The sequence below is a fragment of the Lactuca sativa genome, chromosome 1 (assembly GCF_002870075.4).
Source record: "Lactuca sativa cultivar Salinas chromosome 1, Lsat_Salinas_v11, whole genome shotgun sequence".
In the NCBI taxonomy this organism is placed as follows: Eukaryota; Viridiplantae; Streptophyta; class Magnoliopsida; order Asterales; family Asteraceae; genus Lactuca; species Lactuca sativa.
Window position 1 is genome coordinate 71,183,072 of NC_056623.2, and position 26,440 is coordinate 71,209,511.

At 33.6% G+C, this 26,440-nt stretch overlaps 2 protein-coding genes across 2 annotated transcripts; one reads left to right on the plus strand and one right to left on the minus strand.

The window, feature by feature from the left end:
• Nucleotides 1-1,286: 1,286 nt before the first annotated feature.
• On the minus strand, nucleotides 1,287-4,030 carry LOC111916567 (E3 ubiquitin-protein ligase PUB23). The gene is made up of 3 exons (XM_042898291.1): nucleotides 3,756-4,030; nucleotides 2,060-2,331; nucleotides 1,287-2,029 (listed from the first exon to the last, which is right to left on the minus strand). Exons 1-3 carry the CDS (start codon nucleotides 3,974-3,976, stop codon nucleotides 1,287-1,289), a joined length of 1,236 nt encoding a protein of 411 aa, XP_042754225.1. The 5' UTR covers nucleotides 3,977-4,030.
• A 7,792-nt stretch (nucleotides 4,031-11,822) lies between these two features.
• Nucleotides 11,823-14,045, plus strand: LOC111916637 (E3 ubiquitin-protein ligase PUB22). The gene is made up of 2 exons (XM_023912306.3): nucleotides 11,823-13,231; nucleotides 13,426-14,045. Exons 1-2 carry the CDS (start codon nucleotides 12,023-12,025, stop codon nucleotides 13,450-13,452), a joined length of 1,236 nt encoding a protein of 411 aa, XP_023768074.1. The 5' UTR covers nucleotides 11,823-12,022; the 3' UTR covers nucleotides 13,453-14,045.
• The last annotated feature ends 12,395 nt before the right edge of the window (nucleotides 14,046-26,440 follow it).

Here is a 26,440-nt window from a genome sequence, read left to right on the forward strand (position 1 = left end):
AGTCGGCCCTGATAGCTCTAACCAATGATTAATGATGACTCAAATGTTTTTAATGGTAGCTTTTAGCAACTTGAAGAGATAAATAATTAAGATTTAAGAAAAGTAAAACGTCATTGTGAGTTGGAACATACCTCAGTAAAAACACTAATTCCAATAACACCTTTCGATTTCGTGGCCCTATGAGCACGAATCCTTCGATTCCGGTAAGAAACAAAGCACTAACCCTTCGATTTCAATTTCGTGTCCCTATAAGCTGAAACCCTTCTATTTCAATAAAAACCGAAACACTATTTCCATCAATAGTTGATTGTGTGGTCGTGTGAGCACTACTCGTTCGAATTCCGGTGAGAAGTGAAGCAATGAAGATCGAGCTATGGAGGACAATACATACTTGAAGAGGGTTTAGGAATTATAAGACGACACTTAAGCTAAGATGACACACATATATCAAAAAGTGTATTCCATGTTTTTTTAATTATTATTATGAAAATGAAACATGACATACATAAATGAGTGTCATGTATAGTTTACGTATCATTAAAACACTTACTTGCTAGTAGTGGTCGCTGAACCGAGGGAATGATTATGTTGATGATACTTCTTTATAGCAGTGAATATTAGGTGTTTAATATAATATTTATTTATTAAATATATATTGGTGTTCGGTTCAGGTTCAGGTTCAAGTTCAGGTTCAGGTTCAGGTTCAGGTTCAGGTGCAAGGATGGATTGGTATCCCCATCCCCCGTTTATTTATTCGGGGATTACCATCCCTGCCCTCGTACTCGGTCCGCTCGAGGATTCCCCTGTCAAATCAGATTAAAGTATCAGATGCCCCGTACGACATGAGTTTTTTCGTCATCTCTAATACATATTAGAAAAAAATAATAAAAAGTTTTAAAAAATGAAACGATAATGTGATAATTTATTAAACTCTTTTAATCCGATGTGGATGTCTTGTTTTGAATGAATACAAGAGTACGATAATAGGTAAGAAACAAATTAAAGTTATGTAATCACGATGTTGGGATTTACGTTTGCAGAATGCGAATAAACAAAAAATTGACGACTTAGAAAGATATTTTCAAGCTCTAACTATTTTTGCCATCTCGAAAAAAAAACATCTCAAAGGAGTTTTATTTTTCCCCCATTTCTAAAATATTTAGAGCGAAAATCTTATTGTTTTACAACTAATTACAAGACAATTATGATCATGAAGTTATGAAATCTTGACAATATATCAAGCCCAAGCAATAAATCATAACTATATTTATCCATATTTTCTTGCTTTAAGATGGATATGAAACACTTAAATTGTAGGGTATGCAAAAAGAATTCTTCCAAACCCTAGAATGCATCTTTAGAATCTCACTGGCACTCTCCTTCGTCTTCCTTCCACAATCTACTTGCAGCACCAAACACAACTTTCCGACCACCCCCAACTGCAACATCTCTCGTAAAACACTTCTGTTGCCGGAGAATTTCGCCACCGAATGCAATATACTCACTGCCCTCTCACTGGCCACCGACGACACACGGAAGATCTTCTTGGAAACCACCGCTAATCCACCTCCATGTTTCAACAGCTCCGATCGTCTTTCTGCACACTGACAAAGTTGGTCTAGAACCACAATTATCATCTCTGAGACTCTCTTTTCTGTGCAATCCAGGAGGATGTCTATCAGCACCGGAACCGCCCCTGCCTCAGCCGTTTTTATCCTGTTCCGCCCCCATGGACAGACGCTGATGAGTAGCTTCAGTGTCGCCTTCGTGGCTTTCCGGGAGATTTCATCCACCAAGATTTGTACAAGCACCATGAAGAATCGAGGGTTTAATGACGTCACTTGCATGGGCTCCGCCACATCTAACATCGCTTTTAATAACATGACGGCGTAAGCACGTGACTTGAAACTGGCGGCACGTTCCATCACGCGCGTCAACGTCTCAACAAAATCTCCAGTCTTCCCGTACAATGATTTAAGTCCCGTTGGAGACAGTTGAAGGTGGTAAAGAATGCTTACAGCTTCGTCGGCTTCGGTTGAAACAAAATCATCGTCATCGCTCACTTCTCCGGCCTGTGGCGATGACATGGTGTTATTATCCACGTTGACTAAGATCGACGCAAGGCAATCAGCTGCTCCTGCTGATTCCATCAACCGCCTGTTCTTTTCGTTCTCCATAACAATTGTTTTTAACCTTTTCAAGCTCTTCAATTGTAACTGTGGAGACTTTGAATCCTTGAGGAGCTTTATGATTTCGGTTCTGGAGATCGGAAGGCGTGGCGTCGGAAACCTCTCGATGCCGGAAGGCGCGTTAATGGTGCACCAAGATTGGTGTAATGAATGGAATACCACCGGATCCTGAATAGAACATGAATTTTTCGAGAAAAGGACATCAACATCATTATCAGAAGTCAACTTGCTAACAAATAATAAATTTTTAGTAAGTTTTGGGACAACTAAAACATCTCGCAAGTTAATACGATTTGTGAGAGTAGAAGTCCCAATAGAGGTAATTGGAAGAGTTGTACCATTACCAAAATGAACCGAACCGTCTCCATGGAAAGGCTCGGATTGAGTGACCGAGCCCGAGGAGGAGACCATATGGTCCGAGGCCCCAGAATCAACATACCGATCCGGAGCGGGTGGAGTGACGCGACAATTCGCTAAAAACGCCTTTGTCAAGTCCCTTTCATTTGGAATAGAGTTAGATGCAAAAGTGGAAAGTCGAGGGCAAGCACTAGCAAAATGCTCGTTTAGTCTACATAGTTGGCAATGAGGAGGCCGACGACCGCGACCACGACCGCCACGAAAAGCACCACGACCACCGGAGCCACCACCGCGACCCCGACCAACAGAAAACGCGGGAGCAGCCCCGCTAGGCGCTGGCGACAGCAGAGGTGGGCTGCCCATGTATCGATTTGATGAACAATTCATGGCTTTCGGCTTGTGCAAGGAGATCCCGGAATGAGTGAGTGATACGCGAGGTGCGAACCCCAATGGAAAAAGCTTCAAAACTGCCGCCGAGGCCACATAAAAACCAATGACATTTGTCAGATTCATCAACGGCTTGACCAATAGCCGCTAGTTGGTCACAAAGGGCCTTGAACTTGCAACCATAATCAGAAACGGGAGAGTCACCCTTGGAGAGAAGCCGAAGTTGGTCGCGTAGATTTTAAACCCGTTCCATGGAGAAGTTTCCATAGGCGGATTCGAGAGCAGTCCAGATGGCGCGGGCGGAGGAAAGACCCACGATTTCAGAAAAAGCTTCCTCCGTGAGGGAGGCTTGGAGGAGAAGAACCGTGCGTTGATCGGCGGCTTGCCATTCTTCAAAGGCCGGATTCTCAACTTGCTTGGCGTCCACGGTATGATGAGTGGGTGGAGCTTCCGATGAGCCATCGACATGTGCAAGGAGATGTTGATAATTTAAGAGGGGAACCATTTGATTTACCCACAAAAGATAATTGGAAGAAGAGAGACGAATGGTGATGAGATGAATGAGGGTGTGCATCGGGAGGGTGGAGTCATTAGAGGAGCCGGCCATGGTGAGATCGCCGGAAACAATGGAGGAGTCGGTTATGAGGAGGGAGAGGAAGGGAGGGGTTGAAGGGCTCTTGATACCATGTAATGAATGGAATACCACGCCAATAGGCATGAGAGTTATCTTATATAAATACTAGAAAAATGATACAGTATACACCCCTCAAGTATACAATAAATCTAATAGTTTACATAAATATAAGCTAGGCTAATAATTGGATCAACCGGCGAAGGGTGTGATTTGGGGTGAGCTCAATATCAACGACGACTTGTTTGGTTACCGGACAAACGTCATTCTTCTGAGAGAACAACCATTTCTCGATGCTATCATGATCATATGTGATTCCGGTGGAGAGCGTTACAGGGTCTTTCATGATATTAAGGGAAATTGGACATATGAAAAAGCAAGGAATTTCGATATCGCTGTCAAGATCAGCCATTAATTAATGAATCAGGAATTTGATGATTATCTTAAAGAGATCGGAAACAATCGATTTATTTTGGTGTAGTGGTTACGAATATAGATATTAATTGAATGATGCAAAAAGTTGCGAGAACTTGGTTTTATACGAGTTCAAGAAGATACTAATTTTGGAATGAAAGTCAACACATGCAAAATGTTTGACTTTTCAAATAGAATTGAGAAGCTTAAAGAGTGGCAAAAGTGTGTTTGTGGAGTGTGTAACTATGTAAGCATAAATGTTCATTTTTAGACCTTTAACTTAAATCAACTGTCTTTTACATGCTCTAACGTTTATTATTTCCGCAAAATGGGTCCAAAACTTGCCACTTGGAAACGTAATTAATCCTAGTTTTTTATAATATAAAAGGGTAAAGAAATAATTATCATAGCAATACTAATATATATTTCGAAAGAATATTTTTGATCCATTAATAATGTTAATTGTAAAAAAGTTTGTCTTCAAATAGTTAAATACAAACAAGTATTTACTTGTAATTTCATGGTTGATTTGGAAATTTTAATACAATGTGTGCAATTTGTGAATATTTCTTCTTGTTGTTACTGGGGACTGCTTAATGGTGGTGCTGTTTAAATGAAAGTCGTTGTTTGCCAAAGTACCAAGTGTTAATAGGCAATAGTTTCCTTTGACTTTTAAATCTACTAAGGTCGACTGTTCTTTCCTAATCGACTGTTCTAATTTGAATAAAATTTAGGAACATTTAAAGATATCGATAATGTTGAACAAGTAATAAATAATATAAGAATTGTTATTTGAGTCGTGAGTAAAATCTTAAACTAGCAACCGAAAAGTGTGCATTTATACTTTTTAGATTTTAGCATTGAGATTAAAATTTCTTGATATTTTTACATTTTACCAATAAAATGTTATGTATCCATTATTCATTTTTTATGATTTATTCATTAAAATGACTATATCAAAAACTTATAGTTCTCAAAAACCATACTTTTTTAAAATATAAAAAAGACACTTATCTTGTTAAATGGTTTCGCTAAATTCATTAAAAAAGACACTTATCTTGTTAAATGGGTTCGCTAAATTAACGAATAGGTCTAACATAGAAACTTGTTTACGTTTTCTGATACAATCTCTTGTAGATTTATTAATCTTCGTGAGAATTGCATTTTTTTTATGAATTGAAGTAATATCAACTGGTTAAGGTTCTTACTCTTTATAGCGAAGATTCTATATAATGAGATTTTACTTTCCATGGATTTGTGAAAAGCTATATCAAGCTTTGACAACATAGTTTTCAAAATGTCTTACTTGATAAATCATTTAAGTATTCAAAAATCTGTTAACGAAAACAATACTTTGTATGCTATTTATTAGTCGACAACTTCAGCTTTAAATGTTACTAAATACTTTGAGTTTTATTCAAAATTAAAAAGTTGATTAAGAAAGGACAGTTGACTTTTGTAGTTTTGTAGGCTGTAGAAGAAAATTTCACAAAGGAGTATTGGCACTTGGCACCTGGCAGACAACGAATTTCATATACATCACCACCACTAACCCCACTAACAATAAGAAGAATATTCAAAAATTGCACACATCGTACTATAATTTCCAAACCAACCCCCAAAATTACTTTTAGGTGCATTAAAACCATTAAGTTTTTTTTTCTTCTTCTAAAATACAGTTTTACCCTAAAAAAGAGTGTTATATATATATATATATATATATATATATATATATATATATATATATATATATATATATATATATATATATATATATATATATATATAGGGAGTGGTTCAAATGAGAACCAAAAAAGGTTAACAACCGTAAGAACCTCTAACTTTAGATGTTTATAAAGGGTTTAGATAACCCTAAACCCTAAACCCTAACCCCTAACCCCTAAACCCTAAACCCTTTATAAACACCCTAAACCTTTATAAACACCCTAAACCCTAAAACCTAAACCCTTAACCCTAACCCCTAAACCCTAAACCCTAAACCTTAAACCCTAAACCCTAAACCCTTTATAAACATCTAAAATGAGAGGTTCTTACGCTTCTTAACATTTTTTTGTTCTTATTTGAACCTTTACATATATATATATATATATATATATATATATATATATATATATATATATATATATATATATATATATATATATATATATATTCAAAGTACTACGAATTGATTATGAAAATGCTAAGAAAACAATCAAAGCCATGAATCAAAAGTTTTAATTTTGACAATACTAAGAAGTCAATCAAATACGAAAGCAGTGGAACCTTCTTCTCTTTGTAGCTTCCCCATTCCCCAACCCTCGATATCTCACTCTCTAGTGGATCCCCTTTGTACGCGGTATTTTCTCATCGCCTCCTACTAGTGCCTAAACAATCGACACATCAAAATCAAAACCTTCGATGTAAACTACCAAAATACAGTGAAACGACTGCATAATTAGATTCTTAGCTCGACGTCATTATTGTTTCACTGATAATTTGAATCAAACCTCATTCCCTTCATTATCTCCCTTTCTAGTTTCATGATTGCACACAAAGGAAAATGGTCTCATTTTGCTTCTCTCCACAATATATGAATGCGTTTCCATTTTTCTTTTGATCGTTCCATGTAATATCCAAGTTCCTGGTATGTATTCTTAAATTGAATTTAACTTATTGGGAATTTTCCTATCTAGAAGCTGAATATTGATTTGGGCCTGTTTGGATTGATAGTCGTGACACACGTATATGAATTACACTGCGATTTAGGCTTATAGGCTTGTTTGAGATTTAGGGTCCTTGAGGGTTATTTAAGGAACCTTAACCCTAAGGACTGATCATTCTGATCCCCCAACAAACCGTAGTTCATCCATTGTGTGAAACCCTCGTCTCTTTGGAGTATTGTGAGCCATCCTTTTTCCTATCATCCTCTTATGTGTGTTTTTGGTGCATAAATTCAAGAAATCATCCAAAGTTTTGCCATTGGTGTTGTTGCAAGTGAAGATTCAGCCATCCTTATACTTTTGGACATTTTGTAAGTCTTAAAGTTCATTGCTTTATTGTTTTACATCTTAGGATCCATGAATATTTGGTGTTTATGTCCTTATTTATGATGTTTTGGTCTCTCCTTGGCTTGATCTATGGAGTTTGGGAAACTCCATGATCTTAGGACCATTTAATACTTTAGATATTAGTTATTGGTTGGAGCTTTTGGTGGATGCATGCTATTTTGTGCTACATGCATGTATAAAAATGCAAACTTGGACTTTTATTAGATTAGGGTTCTAGATCTAGTTGTCTTGGAGCTTGGTAATGGATAAAGTTGGAATATTTATCCATTAAGACATCATTTAAGACCAAATACGGGATTTGAAGCTTTGGCTTAATGCATTAAGTTGTTTTTGAATAACTAATTTTGACCTTGTCACGACGTGCCTTCTAAGGGTGCGACGTGTTTTTAGTAAAATTGCTCCATGACTGTTTTCGACTAAATGACCCGACTATTTTGTCCTTTTGTAAGCACGAGGTGCCCAAATGGAGGCATGGTGTTCTCGTTGACCAACATGCCCAACTGCGGACTTTTTGACGAAGTTTGACCTTGGGTCAAACTTTAGGGCTTCGTGTCGTGGACTAGGGGTTGACTTTATCAAATGTCTAGGTGAATCGTGAGACCGACCTCTACCTTATTTGCATGTAATGGTGTTTATCCAGTTATCTATGTGAAACGACCCAAAATACGACCTAAATTTTTTTTGTTAAAATAATACTAAAGATATCAACCATCATAATATATCATGAAATCGTACGTCATAAATCCCAAAAAGTTATAATAGATGTGTCATGACAAAAGAACTGTATCAACATAACATAGTATCTGAAATAAACTCCCAGGAAAAAAAGTTGAAACTGTGGTGTGTGCAATGCCATCATCCCGAGCTCTTCCCTTTGCTTGCGGAAGTACCTGAAACTGTAAGCACAAAGCTTAGTGAGCTCCCATAAACTAACACATACCATACAATAACACATAAATAACTATTGGGCCTTGCCCACTGCATCGGACCAAGGTCCGGAAACTGCATCGGACCGAAGTCCAGAACTGACCAGAGCCTTGCCCTCTGCATCGGACTGAAGTCCGGAACTAACTGGGATCGAGTCCCCTGCATCGGACCGAAGTCCGGAACTAACTGCATCGGACCGAAATCCGGAATTGACCGGGACCGTGTCCCCCTGCATCGGACCGATGTCCGGAAACTGACTAAGCATAACATAGCATAAACATATCAACTAGCATAAGCACATATACTGCATACTGCATCAGACCGAAGTCCGGAACACATGGCACAAAGACATGCTTGAATCACAAAGACATCAAGTACGCTGAACTACTGCATCGGACCAAATTCCGGATCTACTGCTAACTAGACAGGTCGGCATTATGGCCGTAGACCCGTTCCTACTGGAAGGAAAACTCACCTCGTAACGATGGTTGCTGATATGCTAAGTCTGAAACAGCTTGACCGCTGTTCCGGAACTCCCCGACTACAATTCCCATAAACACTAAATCAAATATTGATACTAATCTCAGGGTAGAATGACTATTTACCCCTAGGCTGGTCAAAGTCAACTTCCTGTTGACCGGACTCGCCGAGTTGGGCCATCAACTCGCCGAGTCCCTATCATCCATTCTAGTCCTTTACCCGCTTCTACTCGTCGAGTTTGGCAAAGACTCGACGAGTTCTCCCTCGATGCTAACATCGAGTCTAACTTCATCCGACTCGCCGAGTTGTATGAACAACTCGTCGAGTCTCCTTCAACATATGAACACACCCAGTCTGTGACTTGCCGAGTCGTATGAACAACTTGTCGAGTCCCAAGCATGCTATTACTATACAGTCGATTCTAATCGATTTCAGTACTTCCAAAACATAGATATGAGCTTCTAGGACTGGTTTTACACGTAAAGTTTCCAACTTTACGTGCATGCACAAGGGTATGAGGCTAAAATACCAAAACTCATCAAATACTAAGCACTTAGGGTTTGGGACAAGGCCAAGATTGCATAAAGGTGGCTATAATGAGCTCCTGGAGTTTAAGAGAGGCTAGATCTGAAGTATAACTCGATCATAAGGCTTCAATACAAAGGATTTGGGGTTCTTGAGCTTAACATCAACAATTTGGAGACAAACAAGATCTATTAGATCAATAAGCAAGATGGAGACTTTATTACCAGAAAAGATGACCACAAAGGAGTGTGTTCTGGATCCACTTCCTCTTCCTTGAACTATTCAACCTTCTCCTTCTTCTTCTTGCTCCAAAATGCACCAAAAGTTCCTTCACAAAGCAACAATCACTCACACACTCTTTAAGAGGGCTAGGGTTTGGTAAGAAAAGTTCTGAGGTTGATGGAGGCAAACTTGGGGCGCATAAATGTGTTTAAATAGGACGCAGACCCTTAAAATCAGGGCTTCATCCAGACAGGCGGACTCGCCGAGTCCCAACATATGGACTCGTCGAGTAGCCGACTCAAATTGCGTGATCATCCCGACTCTACTCGATGAGTCGGGCTACAGACTCATCGAGTACCCCTTATTGAAGGAAAATACTCGTTTAAATTAGATACCAGAAAATGGGGCGTTACACTATGAGGTGGGTTTTCTCACTATACTATTTACTACAATATGCGTCTTAGTGTGCTAGGATGAGTTTAGATTGTGGTATGTTATTAGGGAGGTAGATTTATAGATCGTTACTTGTGATGTTGAGATGTATGTTTATCTATTTTATGTATATGACGACATATGTGATGGTGGGGTGAGGCGTTCCAGCTTCATGCGGAAAGCCAATATGCAGGTGAACCAACTTTATGTTGAAGGCCAATGGGTGAGTTAATGACAAAATCAACATTAAGTGTTGTGGGTCTAGACACTTACGATGAAGAATTGATGGCTAGAACAACTAGACTGTTGTGAGCCTAGAAACTCAATGTTAATTGGGTGGATCGATTCTAGTACTGAGAGCCTTGTTTGCATGTGTGTATGTTTATTGGTGTATATGGTATTTTGGAAAATTCACTAAGCTTTGACCTATAATTATGGATTAAATGTTTTAGGTACTTCAGATGATCGTAAGAAGATGACGGCTTGACTATACACACTCGTCAACAACTTCAATATTTTTGTGATTCCACCTTTGTTATGTTACTCTGTTTTTTGGATGAATGTATCTCGGAACATATTATTTTTATTGACCTGTTTTATGAAAATGGTATTTTATCTTAATTAAAAATGAAAAATTTTATTTCAAAAATTGGGACGTTACATTCCAAAAAAGGTTGTATGTGTGGTTGATTGCCAATGTCAAGGAATCAGGAAAGAAAAAGAGATATGTGAAGGGATGAGTGTATTCGAGTCAAGTCGAATACTGCTAAGCTCGAAACTCGGCTTGAGCTCGACTCAATCCTTATATTCAAGCTCAAGCTTGAGCTTGAGAGCTTGATAAAGTAATCGAGACTTTCGAGCTTGGATCGACTCGACTCGATTAACTATTAAGAAAATAAAATTACATTAAACTATAATAAAAATGTGAAGCTCGTGAGTTCAAATCGATCCGACTCTATAATATGTAAATATGAATAAAACAAAAGGTAAATATGTAAATAGAAAAATACTTGATTAAACCCACAAGCTTCACGATCGACTCGATAATGTACTCGAGTAGCTCGAGTTGGACTTAAGCCAAGTCAATTTCAAGTATTTTTCAAGTCTGTCTCGAATATCTCACAAGCTGGATCGAATCAGTTACACCCCTAGGGTGGGGTTATTAAAACCCTTTGGCTTACCACGTTAGCCATCAAAACTAATCAATTGCTAACGTTGCATGTTAACCAACTATAAAGTTTAAAACATCTGGTTTTAAAGCATCTAAAAATGATTTTATGGTAAAACCATATTAAAAAGAATTGAAGTGTCTTAATATAATTTTCTTTTGTTTTATCGTATTTTTTTAAACAAATATTTTCTATAGAAATATTTATTAGTATAACAAAACTATAAATTTATCTTAGTCTTTTATATTACAAAAATCATAAATTCCATAAAAAATAATACTTGGAAACAAAATATAATTATCGAAAAACTTATTTTTAGTTTAACATTTTGATTTTGATGTTTTTAAAGGGGTGTTTGGATAGGAAGAAAAGAGGGTGTTTATTGTTTATATTCTCATCACAATAAGTTAAGTTTAAGTGTTTGGATAAAATCTTTAAAAATCAGCTTATTGTATTAGAAATAAGCTAAATAAGTTAATTTTAATAAACATCTATTGTCTTACTTATTGCTTATTGTTTATTCCCACCACAAATAAGCTAATAAGCTAATCTAAACACCCCCTAAATAAATATATGAAACTTTGAATTCTATAAGAACCATTATAATTTGAAATCTATTTCGCTTAAACATTTTAAGAAAATTTTATTATTATTTAACCATTAAAACTTTTAATTGAAATAAATAAACGTTGATTAGAAAAAGAAATTTCAAATGTTTGTTTTTTCGATTCGTTATCCATTAGCTCTTACATTGTTTTTTTTTTTTTTTTTCTGAAACAATCTCCATAGTTTGAATAAAATAAAAACTATAGCGTTTAAACCAAACTTATATGATTTTTTTTATTAAAGGTATCCTTGTAAACTCTACCATTATTTTGTTTGCAAGTGGCAAGTTTGGACCAATTTTGAGGAATCTTATATGTTAGAGCCTGTAAAATACAACTGGCTTAGATCAAAGGGCTAACAGTATAAATTCCATCTTACACACACACTCCACAAACGCACAAACACACTTTTCCTACTCATTGGGCTTCTCACTTCTCTTTGAAAAGTCAAACATATTACGTGTTTAGACTTTCTTACCAGAATAGGTATCTTCTTGAACTCGTATAAAACCAAGATCTCTTATTGGCATAATTCATAGCTGTACTTCCCCAAAATAAAAACCCATTGTTTTCTTAGCTCTTTAACTTATACTACAAATTCTTGCATTCATTAATGGCTGATCTTGAACAAGATATCCAAATTCCTCGCTTTTTTATCTGTCCAATTTCGCTTGAGATCATGAAAGACCCTGTAGCTCTCTCTACAGGGATCACATATGATCGTGATAGCATCGAGAAATGGTTGTTTTCTCAGAAGAATGACGTTTGTCCGGTAACCAAACAAGTCGTCGTTGATATTGAGCTCACACCAAACCACACCCTCCGGCGTCTAATCCAGTCATGGTGCACCCTTAATCCGTCGTCTGGCATCGAGAGATTGCCAACACCACGACTTCCGATCTCCAAAATCGAAATCATAAAACTCTTGAAGGATTCAAAGTCTCCTCACCTGCAACTGAACTGTTTAAAGAAGTTAAAAGCGATTGTTATGGAGAACGAAAAGAACAAGAAGTTGATGGAATCAGTAGGAGCAGCTGATTACCTTGCGTGGATCTTAACTAACGTGGAAAACAACATGACGTCATTGCCACAGGCCGGAGAAGTTTCCGGTGTCGATGAGTTTGTTTCGACTGGAGTAGATGAAGTGCTAAGCATTCTTCACCACCTTCACCTGTCACCAATGAGTCTTAAATCATTGTTCGGAAAGACTGGAGAATTCGTTGAGACGTTGACGCGAGTGATGGAACGCGCCACCAGTTACGAGTCACGCACTTACGCCGTCATGTTACTAAAAGCGATGTTAGAGGTGGCGGATCCCATGCAAGTGACGTCATTGAACCCTCGGTTCTTCATGGTGCTTGTACAAATCTTGATGGATGAAATCTCCCGGAAAGCCACAAAAGCAACACTAAAGCTACTCATCAACGTCTGTCCATGGGGACGGAACAGGATGAAAGCGGCGGAGGCAGGGGCAGTTCAGGTGCTGATCGACATCCTCCTGGATTGCACAGAAAAGAGAGTCTCGGAGATGGTTATTGTGGTTCTAGACCAACTTTGTCAGTGCGCAGAAGGACGATCGGAGCTGTTGAAACATGGAGGTGGATTAGCGGTGGTTTCCAAGAAGATCTTCCGTGTGTCGTCGGTGGCCAGTGAGAGGGCGGTGAGTATATTGCATTCGGTGGCGAAATTCTCCGGCAACAGAAGTGTTTTACGAGAGATGTTGCAGTTGGGGGTGGTAGGAAAGTTGTGTTTGGTGCTGCAAGTAGATTGTGGAAGGAAGACGAAGGAGAGTGCCAGTGAGATACTAAAGATGCATTCTAGGGTTTGGAAGAATTCTTTTTGCATACCCTACAATTTAATTGTTTCATATCCATCTTAGACAAAAAAAAAAATATTTTCGAAATCATAGAGCAAGAAAATTTAGATAAAAATTTGTTATGATTTATCTTGCACATGATGTTTATACTAGATTAATTAACCACTTAAAAAAATCTCACTTCTAGTTCGAAATGGTAGGAACCTCATCGATCATCACCCAATTAAATGGTGTTCTCTTGGAAATGGAGAAGGAGCACTTGTAACGTACAAGATGTGAATGGGTGGTTTCCGGTCAGAATATGAGGAGCAATAAGATCGACGGGGAGTATAACGGTGGGGAAGCAGGCGGTGAAGAAGACGATAATGTGTTTTTGGTGGGGGATGTTACTGGACAAGAACATGGGAAAAAATATATTCTAACAATCTGTTAAAGTTTTGTTGAAGATGATAAATCTGAAACAAATTAGTTTAACAATGATGATTTTAAAGATCTTACCAATCTAAAATAAATTAGTTTAATGGGATTAGAAGGTGTCATAGCTTAACATCCATGGTCGTGATCAATTATTACAAAAATAATAATAATAAGCAATACTGTGAAACCAATAGCAACGACTTCTCAGCATTAGCGACAAGGCTTGTGACGACTCAATAACAGTCACATACGCCGGACAACAAAATAGTGACAGCTATTATACATTTATACTTAGTGGTAAAAACAATAGTGACAGCTATTATACTTAGTAGCGACGAACACTTGCTACCTCTATTGCTCAAATTTCTGGTAGTGAGTTTTTCTTCTAATTATTTTAAAATTGTCGCCATTTAAAATCAAAACCCCAGATGTTTGGTCGAGATGGTAAAATTGTAAGAGGGTGAACATATTTTTTATAAGTTGTCGAAGTAAATCTATAATGCATTAAATTTATTTGATTTTAATGGATTAACACATCATCATTTTACTTATTATATAACTCTATATTAATTCTTTTATAATATATTGAACTCGATAATGGAATATACATTTAATAGTTAAAAATGTTTCATTTTTTCCATTGAATAGTTTCAATGACCAATGAACTTCATATCTATTAAATGCCAACATGACATCCCACAATGGTAGAGTTTAATCCATTGAATACCAATTAGGCATGCGACCTCATTCAACTTTTTCATTGAATTATGCATTATAAATCCTCTAATTTTCATTTATATTGTATGCAATTAAATTAGTGAAAAACATTTATAATAAAAATTGTTAATTAATGAAAGGGAATATGTAATTGACATTAAATATATCATAAATAAAAATAAGATATCATATCGGCTTTCAATGATTATACACTTCAATAACTAGACATTTTCAATAAATAAAAAAGAGAGTTTTAAACTATAAAATGATTAATAAATAAATTAATGATTTTTGAACTATATTTTATTGTACTTTTGTAGCGGTTATATCATTTTAGAAAACAATCTCTAAATATTATTAAAAGAGAAACTTTATGATATCATCTAAAATAATTTGAACAATTGATTGTATTTTAATCTTATTTTTTTCACCCTTAAATCAAATTGTTGACATCATCTTTCCTATATGAAATGTATTTAATTCCAATAAATGTTTTCCAATCGTCAAACAATCACTTACATTCGTTCCAACGGAATGTATTTAATTCCAATAAAAGTTTTCCATATTTTAAATCTTGAATTTTCGGTTATGAAAATTTTAATATAGTCAATTTTAAAAGCATATTACTAACAAACCATTTGAATCAATGCATTAATATAAACCATTAATATAAATCCTTTTATATTAGTAAACCATTAATATAAAATCTATTTTCATTAGGAAATCATTAATACCCAAAAATTATATTCAAATTATCACATACATATACGATTCATCATTGAATCCACGGCTCACACTTATTTTCAATCGTTTCTTTTCTTCAAACATTCTTCTACAACATCATTATTATTGTTTATAACTTCCATCATCATTATCTTCTTCAAACATTCGCTCTTATGCACTAGAAGGTCAGTATCTTCTTTCGTTTTTTATCTTTTTTTTCGTTTATTATTTTTATATCTATATCAAATATACTTGGTGTGAGACCCGTGTACTACACGGATTTATTAAAAATCAAAGTTTTATATCATGGTGTAAACGTTAAATATTTTTAATACCTACTTCATTTCAAAGTTTAACAACATATATTTTATTAAATCTTAATTTTGACAATATTATTTTATAATATTTCATTATTTTAATTATGTAACAACAAAATCATAATAAATGTTTTTAGTGGTAGAAAAAACAAACTATTACTATTATATTCATTTTATGGAGAAAAATATATTTACCTTAAATAATAAATGTTTCATTAATTATAGTGTTGATCTACATATTTTATATAATAAATACTTTATATATACATATATATATATATATATATATATATAATAATAATAATAATAATAATAATAATAATAATAATAATAATAATAATAATAATAATAATAATAATAATAGTGGTGTTAATTAGTGAATTGATTAATTTTTTATCAACAAAAAAATAAAAATACCACATAATGATATGCGAAATTTAAGTAATTCAAAAATCTCACATAATGACATGTGACAAAAATTTTGAGGAAATGACAAGTGGCAAAAAAAATTCATTTGTTATAGAAAATAGGTGTGAGACTCATATATTACACCGTTAAATATTTTTAATATCTAATTCATTTCAAAGTTTAACAACATATATTTTATTATATTTTAATTTTGACAATATTGTTTTATAATATTTCATTATTTTAATTATGTAACAAAAAATCATAATAAATGTTTTTAGTGGTAGAAAAAACAAACTATTTATTATTATATTCATTTTATGGAAAAAAATATATGTACCTTAAATAATAAATCTTTTATTAAATATAGTGTTGATCTACATATTTAATACAATAAATACTTTACATATATAATAATAGATGTGTTAATTAATGGAATTGATTAATTTTTTATTAAGAAAAAAATGAAAATACCACATAATGACATGTGAAATTTAAGTAATTAAACAATCCCACATAATGACATGTGGCAAAAATCTTGTGGAAACGAAAAATGGCAAAAAAAAAAAAAAAAAAAAAAAAAAAAAACTTTCATTTGTTATAGAAAACTAGGTGTGAAACCCATGTATCACATGGGTTTATTTAAAAAAAATTAATATAAAATTAAAAATATTAGAGAAGTTTGAATTTATAAGAAAAGTGAGAATTGAATTATAAAAATTAAGGTGTTTTTTTTTCTATTTTAAATTTAAACAAATAATTTAAATAAATAAATAAAAGAAATTAATGAAACTTTAATTTAGTAATTTTGAAATTAGAAGAAAAATCCATTAATGAAATTGATATGCATTTATTATTAGATTTAAATAATATTTGGCATAATAAAATAGAAAAACCATAAAATAACAAGTGGAATAAAAATTAATTTAAAATTACCATAAAATTACATGTGGCAAATTGAATGAGAGTATGACAAGTGGCAAAAAAACCTTCATTTATTAGAGTAATATTCATTTTATGGAGAATGATATATTTACCTTAAATAATAAATGTTTTATTAATTATAGTGTTGATCTACACATTTAATATAATAAATACTTTACATATATAATAATAGAGGTGTTAATTAGTGGATTTGATTAATTTTTTATTATGAAAAAAAATAAAAATACCACATAATGACAAATGGAATTTAAGTAATTCAAAAATCTCAGACATGTGACAAAAATCTTGAGGAAATGACAAGTGGCAAAAAAAACTTTCATTTATTATAAAGGATGTATTAATATATTTCGATTTTTTTTGTCAAATATAATTTAACCTTTTGACATTACTCAATCATCTCTAAATATTATTAAAAGAGAAACCTTAGGACATCATCTTAAATAATCTTGACCATTGATTGTATTTCAATCTTATTTTTTCTGTCCTTAGATCAAATTGCTGACATTATCTTTCTCATATGGAATGCATTTAATTCCAATATATGTTTTCCAATCGTCAAACAATAACTTACATTCGTTGAAATGAAATGTATTTAATTCCAATAAAAGTTTTTCATATTTTAAATCTTGAATATCTGGTTATGAATATTTTAATATGGTCAATTTTAAAAGCACATTACTAACAAACCATTTCAATCAAGACATTAATATCAACCATTAATACAAATTCGTTTATATTAGTAAACCATTAATATAAAATCTATTTTTATTAGGAAAACATTAATACCAAAAAATTATATTCAAATTATCACATACATATACGATTTATCCTTAAATCCACGACTCACACTTATTTTCAATCGTTTCTTTTCTTCAAATATTCTCCTACAACATCATTATTATTGTTTATAACTTTCATCATCATTCTCTGCTTCAAACATTCGTTCTTGTGCACTAGAAGGTCAGTATCTTCTTTCGCTTTTTATATTTTTTTGATTATTTTTTTGTTCCTATATCAAATATATGTATTCATATATTTCGATTTTCTTTTTCACAAGTTACATGAAATCAGTTAACTATTTTTCTGAAACTTTTCAAATAAACAGGAAAGATATTATGTAACTTTAACGAAATAGAAATTAACTATATTGGGAACTGACATTAATTACAAAAATGTTATTTTTATATATTAGATATGATTATGATTTTTATTAATTTTTATGTCATATGATTTTTTTTTTTAATTTGTATATCATATCAACCTACTTTTTTATCAATATATATTGTACCAATAAAATTTATAAATTTACACAACAAATATATATATTTCAAATTTTGTAATATTATTATACCTTACAAAATACAACTCCTTCCAAAATAATTTTCGCCAGTAATTTCATCCATAACTTCACCAATTTTAAATTTGTATTTTCTTTATATAAAATTTTATAATAATCCAGATTATTTTCCTCCAAAAGTGTATCAAACATTTACGTCTTAGATAATGTTGTCCAATTATAATTATTACTTTCCAAAAATATATCCGTCTAATGAGGAATTTGATTTAATGAAGGAAGTAAATGTTAATTATAACGAGATATATAATCGATAATTATTACATGGGTTTATTAAAAAAAAATTGATATCAAGGTGTAAACATTAAACATTTTTAAAGTAAAATTTCAGAATACATACAAACGATGAAGTTGTACAATGAAATATAAAATTGAATAGACTGAAAAAAAAAAAACTATTAAAGCAGTCAATCTTGAAAATAACATAGTTATGAAAAATTATAAAGTAAGATAAAAATTATAAGATATTAGGAGATTTGTAAAAAGTACAATTACTAAAAGTGTTACGATTATTAGAAAAAATAAGACCGTTAAGATTAGTAAAAACACAATATTTACTAAATTATCACAATATTAATGAAATGTCATTATTTGATATTTCATATAACTGAAAGATATACCAAATTATATTGATTATATACTAAAATTATTCAAAATTGCGCCAAAACTAATGCAAAGTTCTTGCGAACACCAAATAAATAAGAACAAACATAAAAGCTAGCATTTATATTCATAATCAATTTAAAATAAACCAATCATGATTTAGAAAACAATCTACATTGATGATATACTAAAGTTAAATCCATATAACATTTAACATTCTATAAATTATATTATATAACTTTATTTGAATAAATGAAATAGTTGTCAATATTTAATGCAGTAGAAATATATATATATATATATATATATATATATATATATATATATATATATATGTGTGTGTGTGTGTGTGTGTGTGTTGTCAATATATGTTTAAATTAGGTAACCTTATTATGGAAAGAATGACTAATTAAAATATTTATAATTATATAACAATATCATAACTATATGAGACGAGGAAGATCGTTCAACTAATAAAATAAAAAATGTTGTCTATAAAGAGGTCATTCAATGATTATATATTTTTATCATTTTCAATGTATTTTCTATACATTTCAGTAATACCAATAACCATATATTTTTTTATAATCATTATGCAATATCTGTAGATGATTATATGTTTTTTATGTGTTTCTCGCATTTAACGCGGGCTATAATCTAATTATATATAAAATTGTATCGTTAATGAATGCATGTAATTTTCGATAAATTTTAAGGTTTTAAAATTTTTTCATGACTCTAAGGCGTATATCTGACCTTGTGCTTTAACAAAATGTTGTTATAATTAATATATGTATATAAAAATGCATCATAGTAGTGTGTATATATATATATATATATATATATATATATATATATATATATATATATATATATATATATATATATATATATATATATATATATATATATATATATATATATATATATATATATTATACACAAAATTGTCGTTTTAAGTCGCGCTTTATAAACGACATCACTCGTCACGACTCGTAAACGTTTGAGGTTTGATATTGCCGCCAAATTACCATCTAAGTTGTTTAGAACCTTGAAAAATTTTAAATACTTAATAAAAAATATTTAAATTAATAGTAATGTTTTATTATTAGTTTTCTCTATGATTCATTTAACAATAATATACATTGATGTTAATGAATTTTGTAGATAGTCTTAAAAGAACTCAAATCGTAAACTAATAGCCTCACAAATTAACAATATAGTTTTCTTCACTTTCCAATTATTCATAAAATTTATTACATTGGTAAAAGTTATTTTAGGTCAAAACATATGAACCACCATCATTTATCACGATCTACCGGACGATTCATTTATCTCGATAGCCGTACATTATATTTTTATTCAATCAACATGCGTTGGTATACCATTATACCTTTGTTGACATATTTACTCTCGCCTTCACGACATGTTTATGAGTTTTAAGTCATTTATTTTGCAAGATTTTATTATGGTGGTCTTGTATAATTTGAAAAATAAAGAATTTATGTCGGATTGATGTACTTGAACTTTTAAAATTGAAGTTATACAACTAAGACTAATTATATATGGTGCAATTTTAGGAACATAATAGTGAAGTGTAGAAGTGTGTACTGGTCACTAAGTCGCACAAACAAAATGGACCTTTAAGTACTTGAGATCTATAATTCATAAGGATAGAGCTAGGTGTTGATGATGAAGTTACCGAACATATAAAAACATGATGGATAAAATGGAAAACATCCACTAGAGGTTTTTGTGACAAGAAAACTTAAAAGGAAAACTCTATAAATCTAAATATTGGCTAGCTAATAAGGAGCATGAAAGAAAGATGTAGGTCACAAAAATGTAAGGATGTTGCGGTAGATCTATGGTAGAACTTGATTGAACCGGGCTGTGAATGAATCAATCAAAATCTCGCTTAGAGTGGCGACAATCAACGGGAAATTAAGGGAATGAAGATTGTGGTGGTTCAAGCACATGCATATGAGAAACATAATGATTCACTCAGGAGAGTGGAGACGATTATTATAGATGATGCGAGGATGAAAGGTTGTCTTCTATGGAAGTGGAATGATAGTGTGATGTTAGATTTGAAGGAGTTGAGTTTTTCTGAGGACATGACCTTATATATGTGGGTGTGGAGGCATAAAATCTAGATATCTGAGTAATATAAGAGTAATCTTTTAAGCTTAACTCTTTTTTGTACTTGTTTCCTTCAAGCCAGCCTTTGTTTGTGCTAGTTACCTATGACTCTGACCTTTATCCCTATTTATTGTTTGTTTGTATGTGCTAGTATTTTGCTCCAAGTGTTTATGCTAACGTTTGTTTCATGCTTTATTGCTAGTATTTTCTTATTGTATTTATATTTGTAGTTCGTTCAAGCTTACCTTTGTTTGTATATGTAATCATATGAGTATATCATTTGTTTCCATGTAATTGTTGCTGTATTTTCTAGTATTTTCTCTCCATGTTTTTTTGGCTAGTATTCAGAAAGATGCTCAGAAGTTGGTATTGCTCAAGGTTTACACCATGTTGTGCCACCATGATGGATGTTAGACCAATAGTGTTCTTGATGCGCCACCTGTGCATCATGATGCTCCATTATGGTCAAGGTGGTACATCATGTGTGTTTTTGATGCTCATGGGTTGTATGGAATGGAATAATGTTCTAAAAGATGCTGCATGGCAGAATATGATTGGTTGTCACCATTTATGGGCCTTTGGTCCAATGGGCTTGGCATATTAGGGTTTAGGTCTGATCCCTCAAGTATAAATATGCTCATACCCCCATAATTGTAAATTGCTAGATTTATGTGAAGCTCAAAGTAATATACAATTTTGAGTGCTTGTAATAGTTCTAGAAATTTAATCAAATTCTCTCTCTCTCTCTCTCTCTCTCTCTCTTTCTCTCTCTCTCTCTCTCTCTCTCGCATTCTCCCATAGATGTAGGTCACCTTGACCAAACCACGTTAAATATCGTGTTCTTTTGATTTACATTTTTTCAGAAGTTTTATGAGTTCACCGAAGTTTGTTTTTGGTATTTGTCTAAAGTTCTTAACTTGTTTTGTTGTCACCCAACTAACTGGTATCAGAGTTATGGCTAAAGACGGGAGAGTTAAGATCGACAAGTTCAATTGAAAAGATTTTGGTTTCTGGAAGATGCAAATTGAAGACTACCTATACCAAAATAATTTACATGAACCTTTGTCAGAAGATAAGTCATTCTTATGAAGCAGGAGGATTGGGAGTTGTTAGATCAACATGCACTTGATGTGGCGCGCTTATCATTGGCAAAGAACATTTCTTACAACATTGTCAATGAGATGACAACTTATAGGTTGATCAAAGCGCTATCTAACATGTATGAGAACCTTTAGCGATGAATAAGGTTCACTTGATTCGACAATTGGTAAATATGAGGATGAAGGAAGGTGGTGGCTTAGTGACTGATCATGTAAATTAATTTAATTCAATCTTGTCAAGGTTGACATTTGTTGAGATTAAATTTGAAGATGAAGTCTAAGCACTGCTACTATTATCATCATTACCCGAAAGTTGGCCAGGAACAGTGATAGCAGTCAGCAGCTCAGCTGGAGGTGCCAAGACGACATTCGAAGGCATATGTGACTTAATCCTTGGTGAGGATGTGCACAAACAAAGTGCTGGAGAATCCTATAACAGTCTTCTTAGTATTGGGGAAAGAAGAAGGGAGTCCAACAGAGGGAGTGGGGGTAAAGGAAGATCAAAGTCGAGGAAGAGAGGTGTATCGAAAACCCGGAAGGACATCACCTGTTGGAACTACAAAGGAAATGGTCATTTCAAGAATCAATGTTCAAAGCCTCTTGCAGACAAAGGCAAGAATGAGATGAACATCGCATCAGACTCTTAAGGAGATGCTCTTATCTATACAGTTGAAAAATCAGTTGAATCCTGGATCAGGATTCTGGTGCATCATTCCATACTAGTCATTTCAAAGATGTAATGCAAAATTTCAAGCAGTACCAAGGGAAGGTCAGACTAGCAGATAACAAGATCCTTGATATTACATGTGCTATGGATGTGGTCCTCAAGACTACTTTGGGCACGAAGTGGAAGTTGAAGAATGTCAAGTTCATTTCACACTTGAAAAGAATGTTGATATCAGTGGGGAAACTTGATGATGAAGTACACCATGTCACTTTTGGTGATCATCTATGGAAGGTGACAAAGGGAACCTTGGTGGTTGTTGGAGATCAGAAGCGGGTTACACTTTACATGGTGGAAGTTTTTGACGATAAGGCACATGTTGTTGAAGAAGTTAGGGCATCCATTCTGTGTTACCAAAGACTCGAACATATGAATGAAAAAGGAATGAAGTTGATTGCCTCTAAAGGAAGAATTCCAAATCTGTAGAACGTGATAGCCCACTACATCGGGCCCCGCCCGACATCGGAAGAATCTGGCATCAGACCCCGCCTGGCATCGAGCCCCGCTCGGTATACTGATCTATTTCTACTAGGCCCCACCTATCTCTGGGCCCCGTCCGCTACACGCATTCAAACTATATGTCACACCCCAAAACCATAACGACAACGTTCGGGGGTGGAGGACGTCATGTACAGTATCACAACAAAGCATAATAGTAAACAAGCAACAACATCATCCATTGCATTAATAATATAATTTAATACAAGTGTGTTCTATGAAGTTTATAAGACATCAAAAATGTAAATCAAAATAAGAGATGAGTCTTGAACGAGCTCCATCTTCTCAAAACCTGGCATCGGTACCTGTCTATTGATGACCTGAGAATATAAGTTATTTTGAAAGAGTTGATCAGATTTAAAGTTGGTGAGTTCATAAGCATTTTAGTGTCATTGTTTGAATGAAAATGTTTGTAAGCGTTTGATGTATAAGTTTGTAAATGTGATTAGTAAATGTTTGTATCTCCTAGAAAATCCTACATTTTCTACTAAACGTAGCCTTCTACCAAGGCATCAAATGTTATGTATGTTTGTTTCTTGTAAAAGTGTGTATTTTCCCAAGTGTGACTATCATTAAACAAGAATATAGTTTTTACATTATCGTTTATGTGAGAAGATCACAATGTGAATGCAATGGGAAAATAATAAAGTATCGTAGTGTTGTATTATGGTAACTATTGTTGTACTAACTACCTTAAACCGATTGTTAATTAAGGTATAATGTGATATGATTGCACCATATTATCGACTAAAAACACGACAATGAAAGACGTCGGAAGAAATGACATTTGGCACCTGTAGACTTGCAAGTCCCACTGTAGCGAACAGCAAGGTGTAGGATAGTCAATCCAGTATAGATCTATACACAAATTCACGCTCTCCCTCCAGGAGACTCTGGATACAAAACGAGCCATGGCAAGTGATGCCATGCCCCGAAACCGTGGCTCACATTTATGTTATAGTATTCTTGTATATGTATTGTATGTACTAATGTAATGTATGTTCTCTCTCTCTAGTATGTAATATGTTCTCTTTGTTTCTCATCATAGTATGTTCTCTTGTATAATGTATAGTATGTATTGTTTCTCATAATAATATGTTATCTTAGTTTCTCATAATAGTATGTTCTCTTAGTTTCTCATAATAGTATGTTCTCTTAGTTTCTCATAATAGCATGCATTGACTCATGTATGAACTGACTCCTTGTATGTTTCATTGTACTAGAAATAGTGAATAGTGACTTTCTAAACTATACCTATTATAGTTTACTAGTAAAGTTGTTTGTAAAACTGAGTGTATTGAACTAGAGACAAAAGCTTTTATATCTTATACATATATACATAATATATAACTAAGGATCAAACGACACTCGGGCAAACAATAGAGTACTCTAAGTCCACAACCAAACAAGGAACGGGAAATAAAGTGAGTTATCAGTCCTAAGTCCATCCAACCTAACTTATATAACTATATATGCATTAGACACGGTTTTGACAATATATAAGTTTAAAAGAGTTTAAAGAAAAGGTTTGGCATGTAAGAGCAAGTTTGATAAAGAGTTTAACATGTAAAAGAGTTTGATAAACATTTTGAAGTAGTTTGTATGATAAAACAGCTAAAAGTGTAGCAAATCCATTTGTTTGATAGTTATTAGTCACATGTGATTAATATAATAACTATAATTTTTCAACTTGTATTCCCCCTCCCCCCCATAAAAGCATTTAAAATCATTTAAAATGTAGATTAAGGGGTAAGAACTCACCTGTAGTGAGTGGTTTGGATGAACGAGTGGTATAGGATGCTAAGTGCCAAGTGAAAACTTGAGCACACACACAGATCCTATTTATCATATAACGATACATATAAGCATATAATTAGTGTTTATACAACTAATCATGAAAGGAAACACTCCGGGACATAGGATACACTTAGATTTAAGTGCTAAAATCACATGTGATTGCATACTAAGGGTGTATGGCCACCCTAAGGAGTTTATGGTCCAAGTGGCATGACCATAAGAGTTTACGGTCAAAGTGGTTCACAGTCCTATGTGTTTACGGTTTAATGGGTTTGCGGTCCATTGAGTTTGCGTTCTAATGACCTTACAGTCATAGGGCTTACGGTCCATGAGTTTACCACCGTAAACTCATGTCATTTCGTTCATAGGAGTGATTTTTAGTGGCATTCAAGCTTGTAGAAAGGTTCTAGGTTCCATTATAAGCTTTAGGAGGGTTTAATGTCTCATTTGCACCCTTAATAAGGGTTTACGGTCTAAGGAGATACACTAGACCGTAAACACCTTTTGTTCATGAAAAATGAATGCTTTCAAGGCCTTAATCAAGTATCCTAACTAGATAAAAAGTATAGAAGATAGATACTTACAATTTGGAAGCAAAGAAGGGTGTTTTCGGCCCAAAACACTAAATTGTTCTTGATGTTCTGGAGGATCTTGAAGATCTAGACTCAAAAGATGAGATTTGTGGATGAATTCAAGAGTAAATCAAGAAGAACAGGTGCATCAACTCCAAAAGGGAAGGAATCACTTACATTAATGAAGTTTGGAAGCAAAGCCTTAAGATCCTTGGGAGAAATCGAGTTCTAGGCTTGGAAGTGGTAAAAATGATCAAAAATGATCATGAACTATATATATAGAAGGGATTTTACGGTCATCATGACCGTAAGCTCTAATGTCCTGACCGTAAACTCCTTTTGAGGAGGTTTATGGTTTGCTAGATGCTTTGGAACTTTAACTGACAAATCCAAACACGGATTCCTTTGATGCACTAGTCTCAGAATACTCAGAATAGACCCTAAACAGTTCTAAAAGATAGCAACACGGGTCTAACTTTGATAGATTTGAACGCTTATACAAGCTAGAAATTTCGGGTTGTCACACTATAACATATAATCATGCTAGTACATAACATACAATCACTACACTATAACTGCTACTCTTAAAGCCCCACCTATCTTGGGCCCCGCCCTTACTCTACTACTAATGAGATATGGAACCCCTTCCACACTCAGCTAGTGATGAGATACATGCCCCCGCCCACACTCATCTTCCTACCAGGCACATACAAGTATCACAAAGACAACAAGTATAACTAAACATGTGTTCCTTCCTCGGGTACCACTTGACATCGAACCATAGTTCGGAAACATACATATAAACCTTCCTCGGGCCTCGCTCGACATCGGACTGTGATTCGGAAACATATAAACTACATCGGGCTAACCCCATCATCGGATCTAAATCCGGTATACA